Below are 12549 nucleotides of genomic sequence, written 5' to 3' on the forward strand. Positions count from 1 at the left end.
TGGGGGAGGAGAGAGAGAAGGTACGGGGAGAGGTGAGATGGTACTTATAGTTAATGCTTCTGCTTGTATTATTTGTTAGGATCTACGGATGTGACCGGATGTGAATGCTGATACGTACATAGACTTATCCAGGATGTCTGGGAGTTGCTTTTTTTCAAATATGTTCCACCAATATCTAAGGCTAATATCTCTATTGGTACCTGGATAACGTACCTGATCAAGCAAGTTTAATCTTTCGGAATGATATGCCCTAACCCTAAAGTCACAAAATACTCTAAATTTATGCAGCAAGCACCGTAACACAGACGTAGATTAATCCAAAACAGATCAAATTCCTATCTTATAAGGATAATTACCATCTAAGCAATTTAAATTACCAAACCCATCGAGAGCAGAACCGGAACAAACCAAACAAAAGAAAACAAAGTCAACAAAAGGTCTCCTCAATATACGTCTTCAACTCTCCCACCGTTTCACACTCCATGAAGATAGAACTCTTCACCTCAATACCTAACTGGCTCGTGAACTTCTCTGCCAACACAAGGGACATGAGCGAGTCGACACCAAGGGTAGCAAAAGCCGCGTCATCCGTGAGTTGGGACTGCTCCAGTGCGGTTTCTTTAGCGATAAGGTCGAGGGCGCTGGTTATTGTCGGGTTTTGCGCTGCCGCCGGTGCCGCGGCCGGGGTTGGTTCTGCCGGTTTGGCAGTAGGGGCAGGTGCTGGAGCAGCTGGCTTGGGTGCTTCAACAGGAGCAGGAGCAGGCACTGGTGCAGGAGCTGCAGGAGCAGCCGGCTTAGCCGGCTTAGCCGGAGCAGCAGCATGCAATGGCTTAGCCACATCAGGAGGCGAGAAGAACGTAGGCAGTAAGCTCCTCGGGAACCGCCGGAATGTAATTTTCTCAACCAGCCCAATAATCTCTCCATCCTGCAGCACATACACGTCTCCATTCCAGAACCCAGCCTGTCCTTCGATCGGCGTCATCTGCACATACGACTGATATTTTCCACCCTTCACCAACGGTTTTGCAAACCGCAATCCCGCCCATCCTGGCGTCACGTAGAAGTAGTCAATCGTGTTGGACGCATCACTACCGTTCATGATAAGTCCAGCGAGATGTGCCACGGGGTCGGTGAAATATGGTGGCACGGTCCATGTTCCCGTTCCCTGGGTTGTGAGGGTGACATTCGCCATGGCCTCGTACTCGTGCATGATGGTGGACTGGATGCCGCGGTATTTGTCAGCGTAGTCAACGAGGTTGTTGAAGAGGCGGTAGGCCATGTTGCGCGGGAGGACGGCAGCGGTGCCCTCGGAGGCCATGCGCTCAAGGGAAGTGATACGGCTCTTGACCAGATGGGACAGGCGGCGCCATTGCGAGAGCCAGACGTTCGCGTCGCCGTATTCGACGACCGCAGAGGCGAAATGTTCCGGGTTTGTTATGCCGTCGTTTACGTTGTACCAGTGAATGGTTGTGGTTGCTGGGGAGGTGGTGAGGTCGGCAGTGGCACGGAGTTCGAAGAGTTGATCGACCTTGGAGAACTTCTGTGCGACGAGACCTTGCAGGACGGTTAAATTGGTGACATTGATTCCTGGGGCAGACGTGTTGGTGATCTTCTTGTAGAGGTGGTCGGCGATGGTGAAGGCAATGTCACCGTGGATAGACTAGGCTTGTTAGATGGGATTCTGATACGAGTGGTAAGGCTAACTCACCGATGTGGCAACACCGCAATCGTTCATCCGGTGTCCATTTGCGGCCTCGAAAAGGTCAGGGTGCATAAGGTTCGACCGAGCCACAAAGGTCGCTGTAGAGCCAGTGACATCCTCTTGAAGGACCTGATGAATAGATGAGGTCGTCAAGGTCGACACCGCTGAAGATGGCACCGGCTGGTTGATCTCCTTGCCCTTAGTGAGCACCCACGTGCCGCGATATTGGATCCAGTATCTCTTCTCATTCCACGAGTACGACGGCAAGTCCAGCAGTTGCAACGAGGCCTCAAACGGCCAATGCACTTCGTTCCACTGCAAGGTGAGGCCATCACTGTGCAATCCAGCCAAACTATCCGCCAGCGTGTTCCAGTTGTTCTCGTTGCGCCGCAACGTCGGTGCCAATCGCTTGACCTCGGGGAGACAGTTGCGGATGAACGAGACAAGAACCGGGTGCGGCCCAGCTTCAACCCAAACGGTGTTGTGTTCGATAATTCCGATCTCCTGCGCGGCCTGCAGAGCGCCGACAAAGTTGACCGGCTCACGCGTTGCCCGCCTCATGTATTTCGCGTGGATGGTCTTCGCATCAAAGACGACGTCGCTGAGCAGCGGCGAGATAATGGGCACCTGTGGCGCATGGAAAGTGACCGATGAAGCAATCTGCTCGTACGAGTCTAGAGCGGGGTCCATTTGCGACGAATGGAAGGCATAGGGCACGTCGAGTTGGTGACACTTGTACCCTTGTGCCTGAAGTTTCTCCCGCGCAGAGGCGATGTCGGCCTGAAGTCCGTCAATGACGGTGTCCTGGGGTGCGTTGATACAGGCGACCTCGTAGGGCTGGTTGACCAAACACTCCGCAATCTGCTCGACACTGGCACGTACAGCCATCATGCCATGGCTGCGCAGCTGGCAGTGCTTCTCCAGCTGCTGCGCGCGCTGGCCGACGAGGAAGATGGTGTCGCTGGCAGAGAGCACGCCTGCGGCGTGTAGGGCGGGGTACTCGCCCAGACTTGCGCCGACGACGACGCTGGGTGTAATGCCAAGCGAGGCCCAGTACTTGGTCAGGGCAATCTCGAGACAAGTAATGGTGAGCTGGGTGACAATGGGGGCGGGTTCTTCCTGCGCCTCGTCGCCCCCGTTCTCGATTACCGGGAGAATTGATGGGAATCCATGTTGTTGGCAGAGTCTATCAAGGTGCGTGAGGTGCTCATGGAAAGACGGGACGCTGTGGTAGAGCTGGGCACCCATGCCGGGGTAGAATGCACCTTGACCGGTGAAGGCGAAGGCCACAGCTGGTGGGTTTGACGGGACCGGGCGAACCTGCTCCTCGGAGTCGATGTGAGACCGTAGTTGCTTCTTCACCTGGTCAATGGATGAAGCAGAAAAGGCAATGCGGTGGTTGTAGTGCATACGACGGGCAGAGGTGGTGTATGCGAGGTCGCTCAGTGAGGTCTCCGGATTTTCCTCGAGATACACCAGAAGCGCCTCTAGATTTCCTTTTAGCGAAACCTTGCTCTTGGCAGACACTGCCACAACGTGCTTCTCACGATCGTCAACATCCTGGATCTCCTTGACCGGTGCCTCCTCGAGAAGCATGGTTGTGTTGCCTCCTGCAGCACTGAAGTTGTTGACCACTGCATACCGCGAGTTATACAAAGGAGTCCAAGGCGTCTGCTCAAGGGCGATGTGAATGTTGCGTTTCTTGTCGAGGAACTTCTTCAGCGCTGGGCTCAGCTCCGTCTTGATACCTGTATGCGGAGGAATAGACCGCTTTCGGTACATCAGCAGCACCTTGATCAGCGCCGCAATTCCTGCTGCCGCCTCCCCGTGGCCAATGTTCGACTTGACAGCACCGATATGCAGCGGCTCTGTGCGCCGACGAGGGCCCATAGGAGCAAACACAGTCGTGACGGACTCCATCTCTGTCGCATCACCGGCTTGTGTGCCGGTACCGTGCAGCTCGACATAGCTGACATCGAGCGGATCGACACCAGCACGGTCCATGACACGCTGGTAGAGACTTGCCTGAGCGCCAGCATGGGGGTGAGTAATCGACACGGCTTTGGCGGATTGATTCGTCGCCGCTGATAACACGGTGGCGAGGATGTTGTCGTTGTCTGCAATGGCATCCTCGAGACGCTTCATGACAACCGATCCGATACCGTCTGCACGGCAGTATCCATCAGCACTTGCATCCCATGTCTTACAGTTACCAGTCTGCGTGAGGAAATGGCCATTGCAGAGACCGGCAAAACCGTCCGAGTTTGTGAGGACGTTGACGCCCCCCGCGATGACCATATCGGCATCGCCGCTCCACAGCGTTGTGCAGGCGATCTGGACGGTAGCCAGACTAGAAGAGCACGCGGTGTCGCAACTGAAACTGGGACCACCAAATTTGTAGAAGTAGTTGATCCGTCCGGGCGCGAAAGCCCTGTTTCCGCCGGGAATGTAGTACGTTCCGATCTCCTGGCCTGCGTTGACTTCACGGTAATCATCACTTGCCTGGCCATAGAAGACACCAACACGCTCAAGATTAGTCGAAGGCGTGCGGTTGGGCACGAAACCAGCCTGCTCGAGGGCCTCATGAGCGGTGACAAGGGCCAAACGGTGCATAGGGTCCGTCTGCTCCGCCTCCCGGGGCGACATGTTGAAGAAGCCGGCATCAAAGAGGGCCGGATCATCAATAAAACACCCGAATGGTGTCTTACTTGCGTTCGGGTTCTGTCCAGTAGGATCCCAGTGCGTGTTGACATCGAAGCGGTCCGCGGGGATGCGTCGATGAACGTCGAGCCCCTTCTCGAGCAGATCCCAGAAACTCTGGTTGGATACAGCACCTCCAGGAAGGCGGCAGCTCATGCCAACGATGGCAATCTTAGAGTCTTTGGGGTCGCGAGGGGCGCGCTCAGGTAGAGGAGTAGCGAGGCTTTGCGTTAGAACATCCTCTGTATTAACTCGGACCGGATCCGCATGGGCCTGAACAGCCTCATTGAAGCCATTGAGAGCATTAGGTGCGCCCAAAGCCTTTACAGAGACTTCAGGCACGAACTGAAGCGCCACGCGATCATGAAGAGTCGCTGTAACTGTATCCCAGCGAATAGTTCCCGTGAGCAGCTCGAATATAACATCCTCAAAGAGTTGGGCGGGCGTTTGTGCAGCGAAGGATCTTCCGTCCCTAGTCGAGAGCAGAGGCGTGTGAAGAACGTAAGATGAGTTTGTTGGGAGCTTCGTGGCACTCACGATGGCCTCAGCATCAGTGTGGGTGTAAACGTGGGCTGAGTGGCAAAGGCCGGCAAAGATGGGCAAAGGAGCCCATTTGGCATAGCGTAGCAGCTCAGAGGAGCGCACAAGGGTCTTAAGGCGCGAGGGAGGGCCACTGATGGTGACGGAGCCGGGGCTAACAGCGCTAACGAAGATTTGGCTCGGTGTTGGGAAATTCTAGTGGTGTTAGTAGAAGAACATAAAGATAGACATGTTGCTAGGCACCACTCACCAGAGACGCATTCATGCTCACCAATTCCTTCCGCACCTCGTCTTCTGACAACCCCGAGAACACATATGCCCAGCTCTCTGCTGGTCCCTCGGCTCGACGAGACTCGAGTCTCTGCGAAACTTGGTCGACATGAAGTCCCATCCGGAAAGCAATACGGATTGCCTCAGAACCGAGCTTCACAAGGTCCGGCAAGCGAGAGGCAAATGAGACAGCCGCGGCAGCCAGCAATCCTGACCCGAGAGCCACAAGGGTTCCATCAGGGGAGGTGAGAGGGTCGTTCGTAGGGCACTCATGGTAGCTAGTAGCCAGTTAGCAACTGACGCGGTCATGCTGGAAACGAAGACATACCTGATGTATGTGCCTAGCTGGATCAAACACGCGAAGACACCCTCGGTAGATCCCCCGAATGGCCCAGTACGCAGTCCAAACTGGTACGCAAAGTCGATAATACTTTCAAACGGGGCGATCAGGGAAAGAAGATTGGAAGGCAATTTCCGCAGCTCCTGGCGAAGCACGTCTGTGGCATCTTCCAGGAAAGCCTTCAGAATTGGGTGTCTTCTGTCCTTGCTCAAGGCTTGGAGACGGCGCAAGTGAGCTCCAATCTGCTCGTCAGATGGCAGCTCATTGCTGAAATAGACCAGTCTGTAGTGATGGTCATTAACCACGTCTGCCGAGCTCGAGGGGGTATCCATTTTCGACAGTGAATGTTGAATCTTCGAAGAATGAAAATGAATTAGAGATTAATGAGAATATTTGTTTGCTTGGACTTGAGGTGGTATGGGAATGGTTATATATCCAACCCATTAGGGTCAGCTATACTGACGCTGATGTATCGCCGATTTCGGCACTTATACGAAGCTGATCGGATTTGAAACAGAGAAACTGGTGGGAAGATAATACAAAAAGCTCAGCTGGAGCTGATGGTGTAAGCTATCGGAGGCTATCTGGGCTATGGCGAGTATATACTGACTCAAGGTTGGACTTGCATCGCTCCAGTGCTCTAACCAGGACGGCGGATTTTGATAGAAGCACGGATACTGGCTCGCGTTTTGCATACGTGTATGGGCTGTACAGTTTTCCAGCGGCATGAGCCCTATTGAAAACAGATACGATATTCTTCGGTAGTCATGCAAAATTAATTTGATGCAAAAAAGCAAAGGATGTACAAAAATAATATCATCAAACTCGATTACCAACAATGAACCACCGCTTTACTCCCCCCTGCAGCTCAAAAGCAACTTTACGATCACCCGCCAGCTTCAAAAGTACCTCCTGCATGAATGGCTCCAATGCCTTCTTACTGACTTCCTCGGGGACAGTGCCATGCACTGATCGCACCACTTCCTGCACCGTAATACTGCCTCGCCCTGTGCTCTTCTGCCGACTTTCCTGCAGGGCAGAAATGACCTGCCGCTCTCGCCGTAATCTTTGATCTCTATATTCTGCCATCTTCAATGGCATATTGGTGATCAAGACTCCATGTGCTGGATACCCTATCTGACACCCTTGGTTGTACATAATACCGAGACTGTTCGTATACACCCCGAGATCTTCCACAACTGTAAACCCATGACCAAGCACGTTATCGCCGGTAAATATCGCCTGTTCTTCTTCCAGTACAAAGCACATGTGGTCAACAGCATGACCTGGTGTGTGCAAGGCGCGTACTGTGGCTCCCTCTACTTGGAAAATTTGTCCGTCAAGAATGTCCTGCTGGCCACGGTCTGGCTGGTTCTTGTATATAGCGGACGATAAATGCGGAAAATGAACCAGTAGATCAGGTACGCCACCAGTATGGTCGCCATGCCAGTGGGTGATCAATGCAGCCATGATCTTCAGGTTATTCTCGGATATGACCCGGGTAATATGATCGATCCATACCGGCAGGCCTTGACCGGTATCAATGAGAATCTTCTCACGACCACTGCCCACTAGGTACGTGTTGGTACCCTGCAGTTGGAACTGTACGTAGCCATCAGTAACCAGGTCATTGAGTTAATTTTGTATAGAAGCGGACTTACCCCACCAGGATTACCTGCAAGTACACGTACAACTCGTGGAGTGATGCGCTCAACATCCGGTAATGGAGGTAATCGTGAACCTTGGCTTTCCAGATACTCCCCCCAGAAGCACTCATCGAAGGTGTCGTTGATCTTCTGAGACATGATCGAAAATAGCGTGTTAATAAACTAAATCCTTTCTGCTGGAAAGATTGAAGGTGATGATAGTCTCTTATTTCTTTGCTCATATCTCAACTCGTATTCAACTTCAGTCTCGTGTCCGTGCTAAGCACGAAGCTGACAATTTTTTTTTTCTTACCCCTGCTTGGGCTCACCGTCTTGTCAGCCAGCCGCAAAAGCCCATTGTACTTTTTTCTTGCTGCGGATCTTTTACGGCTATCTAGAGCAAATGGTATAGTTCATGCTAAGCAGACTTTATGAACTAGTTGCACATGATAATTGTTATATAAACGCGAGATCGATAAATGAAACAGTCGAGACCCCAAGCTGCTTCATCTAATTAAGCTCACCGAACGTATGCTATGCCCATGTACGCTATTCTCGGAGCCACCAGTCAAGTCATCCTCTCCACCCTTCTCCAGGGCCTCGAGATCATCATCCACGTCCTCGTCCGCTCGCGCCAGAAGCTGTGGGCCAGAATGCATCAATTTCAGCTAAGCAAAATGTGAAAAACTATGGGGGTGGTATATCCGACCTTCCGAAGGTGGCATCTTGCATTGCATAACCCTGCAGCGCAGTCTTCTCATGCGTTGCCACGGATGAAAACGTTCCCAGTTGCTCAATTGGGATCGACCCAGACATGCAGTCGTAGCGGCGCTCTCCAAGCTGCGCGTTTTAAGTCCAACCGTTAAGCCCCCGCGTATCATTATCATGAGCTCTGCAGTAATCAACGACAAATTATCCCGCGAGACGCCTAGAGTAACGCAAAAACTGCTTTACACTTCCTTTAGCCACGTATTTGCCAATCTTAAAAAAGCAGAGAAATACTATCGGCTTCACTAGACATGGCTGGCGGTGACATTCATCTAGCCCGGTGGGCTTGTCCATGATGCACCCTGCGGCCATACGCTGTCGACGGGGCGAAACACACCTTTTTAAGCTATGCGGATCTGGCTACGGGATTTATTGAGGTTGCGAACTCCAATGATAAATACGATCGGAAATGAATAAGCGTGTTGCTTGCGGGCAAGGCCCGGATTAATTGGACATCACCAATAACGATGATGCGTGGGCTTCTTTGGGCTACAATTCCATGTTTGTACTGGGCTTCCCGTTGGGTAAAGTTGGTATAATTGGAGAGTAACGAGATCTGTACAAGAGACAATGAGGATCAATTCTATTTGTGAAATAGATACTGAGAACGATCATACAACCTTAGCCAAGTGGCTCTTTCGTTTCCGCTACTCTCTAGACAATCGCTCCACTCGTGCCCGGTAGTTCAACCGTACAAACTGCCCTACTGTAATTTTGCAGTCTTTCTCCGGCTGGTCCAGGGTGATCTGCTCACAATTTTTAGTATAGGACTCGCATAACAAGCATTGATGAGATTGAGAAAATACCTTGAAGTTATGCAACAACGACGCACCCAGCTTATACACTTCCATCACGCTAATATGCCGTCCCAAGCAAGTATGTGACCCGCTACCAAAATGTATCATTCCCTTCCACATCTCGCGCGCTTGCATGTCACTGGCCTCGAGCCATCGCTCAGGACGATACACATCTGCATCCTCTCCAAATGTGGACTTGTCACGATGGACAGCGTGTGGATTGCAGCCAACAATTACATTACCGGGGACTTTGTATCCGGCAATCTCCGCTCCCTGTGGGGGAGTTACCCGCTCCATCACGAAGCCGCTGGGAGGGTGGATTCGAAAAGCCTCTTTCACGCAGGCGTCAAAGTATGGCATGCTTTGAGCCTTTGTGTACGAAACATGACTTGTATTGGCATCAACATGGGATGCCAGCTCGTTACAGACACGGCGGTAGATATTGGGATGGCGTGTGACATGGTAAAGAAACGCACTCAGGGCGACCCCACTGGTTGCATTATTTAGTACGTAGGAAAAAGGAAAGAAAAGCGAGTGGCAATTAAAGTACTCACGTCGATTCCGACCCAGCAAACCCCAGCATCACGCCCAGTTCTAGTACCATGTCATTGGTTACGATATCCGGCTTAGCCCTATGCAATGCAAGATAGCTGTCAAGAATATCCCTGTTGGTATCCTTGCGCTCCGGGTTCTCTCGCATCTCCGCCAGTCGTCCAGCCTGCGAGTTTATCGCGAACGGAATCAACGGCGTGGTCATTTCGACGAGGCCCATCCGGCCCAGCCACAACATAAGTGGGTTCTTGATCGTTGCTTTGTCTAGCAGCGGGTAATTGCCAACCTGGAAGAGATGTTAGCAGTGTTCTCTCATTAGTCCCAGGTAGATCTTACATATGAAGTGTAGTCGAGAATCATCCGCGTAGACTTGATGATTCCGTTGATATCCGAATTCTGCTCAATGAAACCATACCGCTTTCCATAGGCGAGCATTCCGATGGTGTCAAATGCATAGTATTGAAACAAGCATGGGAGGTCAATCCATTCCTTTTTTCCGGTCTTTCCGGAAATCTCGTCAAGCTTGTTGAAAAACAGACCAATAGTTTCATCGAGATACGGCTCGTAACGGAGCACGGAGCTCATAGAGAAAGCCGAGTTAACTGCTCGTCGGTGACTAGCATGGGAATCCTTGTCTCTATTTGAAAAGAGGGTTTGGCTAATGACTCCAGCGTGAACGGGAGATATGACACTATAAAATTCCGACTTAACCCCTTATGAGTGTATGATTTCATGCAGATAGATGTAGGTTCCATATTCATACCTTATTTAGTTTGTTCTTGGGGCCGTAGATATCCTGTATGGCTTCCGGGGTGGAAAACGATAACATGCGCGGTCCCAGACGCACCACTGGGCCATATCTTCTGTGCAAAGCAGCCAAGGGAGTACCATATCTGTTGTACAGCGAGTATCCGAATCGCCAAATATTTGAAAGGGATGCAAGAATGGGACCTGGGAATTGATTCAGTTGGCTCTGGTACCGCTGGTGGAGTACCCAAGCCACCAAAATCACAAAAGATACTGCCAAACATGCAGTAGAAGCAGGTAGCACCATAAAAAGTGATAGATACATGATGTCAATCTTTTCACAAGCTTGCAGAAGATGCAGTGGTCCAAATATCAACAACTATAGGACAATGCAAGCTTATATCTGTCTGTCTACTTTTAGGACACGCGGCTTAGAATTCCCTAATGAATCACCGGGTCCGTTCTGAGCACGAAGCTACTAAGCTTGGATGAGGTTACATGTGGAATAAAATCAACATAACTTATGACCAGTTCTATTGTCTCACAATACATTCGGGGAAAGCGTTACTTATAATCGAGATAAAGAGATTTTATTCTGCTAGATGTAGATTTTTATATAAAGACTACAACCAATATACTGCGACATTTTGAAGAAACGAAAGAGTATTCTTGTTTTGCTTTTTGTCACCTCTTTTGCAATGGCTCATACAATTATCGTATCATCAGTGACTATCCTGCTACTCAGCATTGCAGTAAGTGTCAGTTTCTTACTTCGGTGTCGATTCGTATCGCCAACGATGTTAACTTGGTCAGCGAGCAATATGGAATGCTCTGACAGGACCACTCAGCTCGCTTCCTGGACCCTTGAGTTCTAAATTTACGACTCTGATCTTGAAGTACTATACTTTGACTGGACAGAGAATGCAATATCTCGACTCACTGAATAAGAAATATGGTCTGTCCTCCTCACACCACGTGGCTTGTTGTATCATCAGGCAATGTCTGAACAGAATCCAGGCCCTCTTGTCCGTGTCAGCCCCAATGAGGTTGCCCTTTCCGACTTGCAAACCACCAAAGAAATCCACCGCATTGGCACCAGCTTCCGCAAATCCGACTGGTACAGTAAACTTACCACAACGCGTGAGCACAACATCTTCTCTCTGGTTGATCCTAAGGCGCATCAAGAGCGACGTCGACTACTCTCTCACCCTCTGTCGGAGGGTTCACTGCGGGAATTAGAGCCAGTGGTCTTGGAAAATGTTGAGCTGGCTATACACAAGATTCAGGAGCGTATGGATACGGACGGCAGCGCTGATTTGCTAAAATGGTTTTTCTTTATGGCTACTGACATTGTTGGCCAATTGAGCTTTGGCGAATCTTTTCACATGTTGGAATATGGTAAAGTGAGTGCCCGTAATATCTTGAATCGGAAAACAATTTTCTATTGACATCTTTCGTCAGGAAACCCAATATTCCATTGATCTCAAAAACGTCACGTTTTACAATGCGCTACTCGTCGAGATCCCCCTAATAATGAAAATTGTTTCAGCCATCCCTTCCAGCTTCATCAAGAACATCACGTCTGCGGCAGCCCGGCGCACTGCATACGCTGAAAATCTCCTGGATCGTTACAGGCAATATATAAAATCAAACCCCGACTGCAATAAGCCGATGTTGCTCTCGCGAGAACTGAAAGCACATGATGCCGGTCAAATCTCACACGACGTAATTGAGTCCGATGCAGAAGCCTACATTCTTGGTGGCAGCGACACGACGGCCATTACGCTTACATACCTCGTCTGGGTGGTATCACAGCACCCCGCCGTGCAGCAGCGGTTGATCAGGGAAGTGAGAAGCCTGCCTGATGGATTCAAGGTAGACGATCTTAAGAAACTGTCTTATATGGGCCAGGTTATTGAGGAATCACTACGTCTCTATGGCGCTGCCCCTGGTGACTTACCTCGTGCTGTACCTGCGGGTGGAAAAAGGCTATGTGGGCATTATATCTCCGGTGGGCTTACAGTCACAACGCAGGCATATACGATGCATCGTAATCCACGGATCTTTCCGGAGCCAGAAAAGTTGTCATCATGTATACCGTTTGTGTTCGAATTGCAAAACTAACGAGCTATAGATTTGATCCGTCCCGGTGGGAGAATCCGACTCAAGACATGAAAGATGCGTTTATGCCATTCGGTGCTGGTGGCAGAAGTAAGTCTCAGTCCAAAAGCAGCTTAGAACCGAAAACACTAAATAATTGATTAGTCTGTCTCGGCCTTCATCTGGCCCGCTTAGAGCTCCGCATGACGATTGCACACTTTTACCGCGCCTTTCCCAAGGGTGTCAAGTTAGCAGAAGGCATGACAGATGGTGACATGGAGATGGAAAACTATTTTCTGATTCAGCCAAAGGCAAGGCGGTGTATGGTGGTTCGTGCGTAGTGAAGAGGGCGAAAGGGACAGATCCGTGCTTGACACGGATCCACGG

General features: G+C 50.7%; 5 protein-coding genes across 5 annotated transcripts; 1 reads left to right on the top strand and 4 right to left on the bottom strand.

Moving 5' to 3' along the window:
• Window positions 1–345: 345 nt before the first annotated feature.
• On the bottom strand, window positions 346–5927 carry EURHEDRAFT_521162 (type I polyketide synthase). Its single transcript, XM_040786836.1, has 4 exons — window positions 5541–5927; window positions 5193–5490; window positions 1709–5137; window positions 346–1660 (listed from the first exon to the last, which is right to left on the bottom strand). The coding sequence occupies exons 1-4, from the start codon at window positions 5882–5884 to the stop codon at window positions 428–430; spliced, it is 5304 nt and encodes a 1767-aa protein (XP_040641947.1). The 5' UTR covers window positions 5885–5927; the 3' UTR covers window positions 346–427.
• A 258-nt stretch (window positions 5928–6185) lies between these two features.
• Window positions 6186–7470, bottom strand: EURHEDRAFT_473094 (putative metallo-beta-lactamase domain protein). The gene is made up of 2 exons (XM_040785361.1): window positions 7214–7470; window positions 6186–7154 (listed from the first exon to the last, which is right to left on the bottom strand). Exons 1-2 carry the CDS (start codon window positions 7355–7357, stop codon window positions 6372–6374), a joined length of 927 nt encoding a protein of 308 aa, XP_040641948.1. The 5' UTR covers window positions 7358–7470; the 3' UTR covers window positions 6186–6371.
• A 279-nt stretch (window positions 7471–7749) lies between these two features.
• Window positions 7750–8323, bottom strand: EURHEDRAFT_275273 (uncharacterized protein). The gene is made up of 2 exons (XM_040778176.1): window positions 8304–8323; window positions 7750–8146 (listed from the first exon to the last, which is right to left on the bottom strand). Exon 2 carries the CDS (start codon window positions 8083–8085, stop codon window positions 7867–7869), a length of 219 nt encoding a protein of 72 aa, XP_040641949.1. The 5' UTR covers window positions 8086–8146; window positions 8304–8323; the 3' UTR covers window positions 7750–7866.
• Window positions 8324–8610: 287 nt separating this feature from the next.
• EURHEDRAFT_473096 (cytochrome P450) lies at window positions 8611–10405 on the bottom strand (the record flags this gene model as incomplete). The annotated part of the gene is made up of 5 exons (XM_040785362.1): window positions 10079–10405; window positions 9652–10020; window positions 9318–9601; window positions 8773–9253; window positions 8611–8712 (listed from the first exon to the last, which is right to left on the bottom strand). The coding sequence occupies exons 1-5, from the start codon at window positions 10385–10387 to the stop codon at window positions 8614–8616; spliced, it is 1542 nt and encodes a 513-aa protein (XP_040641950.1). The 5' UTR covers window positions 10388–10405.
• Window positions 10406–10760: 355 nt separating this feature from the next.
• On the top strand, window positions 10761–12503 carry EURHEDRAFT_513284 (cytochrome P450; the record flags this gene model as incomplete). Its single annotated transcript, XM_040786150.1, has 6 exons — window positions 10761–10818; window positions 10901–11017; window positions 11080–11465; window positions 11524–12143; window positions 12197–12273; window positions 12328–12503. 6 exons carry the CDS (start codon window positions 10761–10763, stop codon window positions 12501–12503), a joined length of 1434 nt encoding a protein of 477 aa, XP_040641951.1.
• Window positions 12504–12549: the final 46 nt, after the last annotated feature.

Source organism: Aspergillus ruber (genome assembly GCF_000600275.1).
Source record: "Aspergillus ruber CBS 135680 unplaced genomic scaffold scaffold00004, whole genome shotgun sequence".
Lineage (NCBI taxonomy): Eukaryota > Fungi > Ascomycota > Eurotiomycetes > Eurotiales > Aspergillaceae > Aspergillus > Aspergillus ruber.

Bases quoted from the DNA above. Each gene is read 5' to 3' on its own strand.
- EURHEDRAFT_521162 (XM_040786836.1), bottom strand. From the start codon at position 5,884: ATGGATACCCCCTCGAGCTCGGCAGACGTGGTTAATGACCATCACTAC. The intron at 5,138-5,192 runs GTGAGTGGTGCC...TAACACCACTAG, and splicing joins TGAGCATGAATGCGTCTCTG to AATTTCCCAACACCGAGCCA. The intron at 1,661-1,708 runs GTGAGTTAGCCT...TAACAAGCCTAG, and splicing joins ATTGCGGTGTTGCCACATCG to TCTATCCACGGTGACATTGC.
- EURHEDRAFT_473094 (XM_040785361.1), bottom strand. From the start codon at position 7,357: ATGTCTCAGAAGATCAACGACACCTTCGATGAGTGCTTCTGGGGGGAG. The intron at 7,155-7,213 runs GTAAGTCCGCTT...GGCTACGTACAG, and splicing joins TTGCAGGTAATCCTGGTGGG to TTCCAACTGCAGGGTACCAA.
- EURHEDRAFT_275273 (XM_040778176.1), bottom strand. From the start codon at position 8,085: ATGATAATGATACGCGGGGGCTTAACGGTTGGACTTAAAACGCGCAGC.